The sequence below is a fragment of the Papaver somniferum genome, chromosome 9 (assembly GCF_003573695.1).
Source record: "Papaver somniferum cultivar HN1 chromosome 9, ASM357369v1, whole genome shotgun sequence".
Classification (NCBI taxonomy): Eukaryota; Viridiplantae; Streptophyta; class Magnoliopsida; order Ranunculales; family Papaveraceae; genus Papaver; species Papaver somniferum.
In genome coordinates this window covers 19778769-19783095 of record NC_039366.1, presented here as the reverse complement: position 1 = coordinate 19783095, position 4327 = coordinate 19778769, and the positions used below count along the sequence as shown (strand labels likewise).

Genomic DNA, 4327 nt, shown 5'->3' with positions numbered 1-4327 from the left:
TGATAACGAAAGAAGAGTAGAGGGTTGAGAAGGGTAGCAACAATGACAGAAGAAGGAGAAAGCGCAGAAACCAGATAAAAACGGAGAAAAGAGAGGAAGAAGAGGAAAAAAAACCCAGACCTAAGTCAAGTTGGATATAAATAGCGCAGAAAAGATGACTGGCTCAGTGGGTTGACGACACGATCGAGGTATATTAACCGGCAACAAAGGGTTACCCAGAGAATGTGGTCACGTGGAAGTAGGAAAGTGGAGAACGTGGCGGTCAGGGAATCTGAAGCGGTTCTTATTTCACTCTCGTATGGCTCGAATAGAATAAGAAAAGGCAAAATGTGGGTACACAAAATAGGCTCGCCACGTGTCGGACATAAAAGGAAGAAGTATGGCTAGAAAATCTCACTTAAAGATCCCAATCAGGGACTTGTCAATTCGAATGTCAAAATTACCTCGTCACCGATCAATTCCGCGAAGTACAAATGGGATGCATATAGAAGTGAGGAAACTTGCACGAAGAATCTAATTTACGAAAGACCAAGCTAAGAGTGCCCAACAAGATATCAACGGCGAAACCAAAAGGACGAAGTACGGTAACTTGGTTTAAGAGATAAATCGCGAAGTAAATATATTGGGGAGAAAGAAAAGAGACAGGTGTCCCGACAAACCCATGTGAAGATAGCGAAAGAAGGGGAAAATTTTTATGGAAAATGGCCTGGGCGAAGTATAAAGCGCTCCCGAGAGAACTTGGCGAAGTAAAATGAGTTTTACACCATTAGAGTTGATTGCCTATAAATAGAGGTCCTTGGACAAGGCATGAAGGATCGGATCTTGGAGAGAGGGGAGAGCTTAGCTTAGAGAGTGAGACTAGGGTTTCCTTGTATTCAAGAACTTGTATTTGTTTTTTTGATTAATTCATCAATAAAGATTTTCTAGTTTATACTATTTAACATGTCCTAGATGTTGGTTATTTTCTTTTTGGGTGTACTACTGGATTTCGAGTAATTACATTTTGAGCCATGGATGTCTCTTATCCTGTTCAGGTCCACCGCAACCAAAAACAATCTTAGACTCCTGCAGAGGCAAAGGTGAAATAAGCAATAGAGGTTTGTCAAAAACATTGTGTATGAAGTTTACAAGTTAGTCTCCCGAGATACAAGTATGGTTTTTTCAGTATTGTTGCAATTGAAGTAAAAAAAGATGAAGCTATATGAGCCATGAAAACCAATGACCTTGCTATTCATGTTGGGGAAGTGTGTTTGTATTATTTATATTAGTTTCGAGCACTGCAAATTAGTTTTAATTTTAATTTCCCTTTGTATTTCAGTTCAAGCCTGTTGTTTGTGCAATTGTTTTTCCTTGGTGTCGTCTTTCTATTTCTTTCAACCTTTAAGTTTCCGGTCCATTTTTACATTTGATCTTGTTGGTTGCACATTCCTAATCCTAACCGAAGATTAATTATCTGTTGTATTAGTTGCTGCCTAACTGCTCAAATTGATACTAGCTAAGTTAATCTCCCATATGGTTGCAGTTGGCATAAGTCACAACATCCAAAAATGTGGTTTTCTGAAAAATGGAACCATAAGCTATAAATGTTTTGTAATTTGGCACTGCAGTGAGGGGTCCATGGAAAACTCTTCGATTTGAACAATCTACAAGGTCTCTAGCTTCTCTGTCTTAGTATAATAACATCGTTTGGTTTCACCTCCCAATCGAGCTTCTTTCGAATTCCTTTTCTTTCTAATCTTAGATGGGATTACGAACTTGCTTTTTCAGGATTAAACTCATGTTGTATCTTGCTCTTCCAATTTCAAGAGTTAAGTAATTGATATTTTCGATAGTACCTGAAGAGGGAAAACTAAACGTACAACATGCGGAATGCATCAAACACCAAACTACATGTGTACATTATTCTCGCAAAACACATATTTCACGCCAAGCAGAGTTACACAAAGAGCAAAGTTAAATTTAAAAAGTAGCTACAGAGAAGGAGGGACGTTGTGTGTGGATGTTTAGCTGGTCGTATAGCATTAATTTGTCAATAGAAGGTTTCAAAGCTAAGGAGATTGCACGCCAACCAGACTGTGTAGGGTGTACTGGATCCCAAAATATGTTATCAGTTGGGTTCTCGCATAATGTGTATTGTTTCACCCCGTTGCCATCAACACTCCCACACAAAACCTCGGAACTTGCAGGTATACAACAAGGCTTCAACAATGGGTTCCCAAACTTGGCGCTTCCTGTTTCTCCAGCAGATTTATTGATCACAGACAGGAAAGCGCTATAGAGATCGAGAACATGAAACGGAGAATCAGTTGTTTCGCTGTTGAGCTTCTGAACAATCTGCTGCAGCAACGTATTGTGAAACATTGTCTCATTGTTCAGAGGTTTGTCGCATTTTTCGTAGGATAGAGATATTGCCTTGTTAGGGAGACATCCGAGCGGTTGCAAAGTCAGCATTACTACTTTCTTAAGTCCCATCTTTCCAATTTCTCTTAGATTCACCTCCAATTGATTCAAGACCTTTATAATATATGCTCGAAATCCCTGCAATATATGCATATAAAATAACCATGTACTCAAATTTTAAGCAGTGAACTACTATGATTTAGACCGGCAAAAAATATAGAATTTGCTCATATTGTGGCATACCTCGTCAGTGCCACCATCAAGTACATACTGTGTGTAGTCATTACCAGAGAGAGCAACAATGGCCATAGACTTGTCAAGGTCGCGTTTGTTGTACACTCCATCCGCGATGTACTGTTTAAAAGTATTGATTTGTGTGGTCATATTTGGTTCCTTAATCCATGTATTGAATACGCCGGTACCGCCATGAGCGAAATTCATCCCGTTTCTCACCCTCCATTTGAATAACCCAGTCCATTGTTTGTAAGGCATTGGAGACTTCATTCCCATATATGATGCTAACAATCATCATGTCATTTGCAACAGGATTTAGAAATTAAATTAAAATACACGGTCAAATTGGAATATACGTACATTTACTTACCAAGAAAATCAGTGAAGACTAGTCCATCGGAATAACGACCAGTCGGAATCCCGGGGAAAGTCATACCATAAGGGAACTTCCATGATTCAGCTGTGAATATCTTGTTATTTCCTGTATCGACGTAAGAATCCCCGAAAACAAACAACTTCGAGATAGAACCGGCATGGGGACGATGATTTTGCACTACTACTTGATCAATAAGAGAAAATGTTGAATTTCCGGGTAACGGGTACCCATTGACAGCCCTAGTTTAAACCTTGTCTCCTTGAGTTACTTGATTGGACATGACTTACGAGGCCTGTTTTCTACCTGCATATTTATGGAACTTGCCGGTTTACCCAAGTGGGAATGTTATAAATATCCTCCATTTTTGTTGACTTTGTACAAATACCACCGAGGGGTAAAAAATAGTAATAATTTTGAAGTCAACTTGAGAAAGGTGCTTCCACTTTTTGGAAGCAACTTGTATAAATTGTGTCCATTTCTGGAAGCAACTTGTGGTAGTCGCATCCACTTCTGAAAGCAACTTGTGCTAATTGCTTCCATTTTCAGGAGGTATGGATATTTTTAAAACTGAATAAGGATATTTTAATGATGCGAATTTTAAGGGGTATTTAAATAATGTTCCCCAACCAATTGACTTTACTTGGTTTCTCCTAATCGCCATGTAACAAGTGCACTGTGACTCGGATCATTAACTCACAACATTATCTCGATGCCCCAAAGTATTTCTCACGAATTACGATCCAAATTTGTTAGGTCGATTAATAGTGCTTTGTGGCACAAAATATGCTACGTAACCGAGAATCTGTCTCTATGATGTAACAATTGCAACTTCACCCAAAGCCTGTCTTTATAGACCACAATTTGTGGCCCCTCAAGATCAAGTATCTCTAATATGACCTACAATGTCGACTTGAAATATCACAAAATTGGTCTTAGGATTTGAGTTCCTGGATTTATAGGGCAACCAAAATATGACTATGGTTCGAATAACTACGAATTCAAATTCTTTGGTTCTAATATTTTTTGGATATTTCATCCAATCTTAATAATTGATTTTTATATCCAACTTACTAAAAACCCTCTTTTTGTTATCGTCTCTCCTGGCAGCCCCTTTTTCTTCTTTAGGGAAAATGCCGAACTGAATTTGCATCTTTTACAATTTAATGGTTTATGGGCATATAGCCCATTTTCCGATTGAAACATGCCTCATAGTTCAAATTTGTTGAGGTCCCTGGAGATTTGCATTGTGACCTACAATGTGCTTTTGCGACCCGGAAAATATGACGCAATGGCTCAAATTTTCTCAGTGACTTGATG

The 4327-nt window shown here is 38.7% G+C and overlaps 1 protein-coding gene across 1 annotated transcript; it reads right to left on the bottom strand.

Moving 5' to 3' along the window:
* Positions 1-1799: 1799 nt before the first annotated feature.
* Positions 1800-3218, bottom strand: LOC113310765 (GDSL esterase/lipase At5g03610-like). Its single transcript, XM_026559538.1, has 3 exons — positions 3005-3218; positions 2644-2918; positions 1800-2538 (listed from the first exon to the last, which is right to left on the bottom strand). Exons 1-3 carry the CDS (start codon positions 3066-3068, stop codon positions 1960-1962), a joined length of 918 nt encoding a protein of 305 aa, XP_026415323.1. The 5' UTR covers positions 3069-3218; the 3' UTR covers positions 1800-1959.
* Between the last annotated feature and the right edge of the window lie 1109 nt (positions 3219-4327).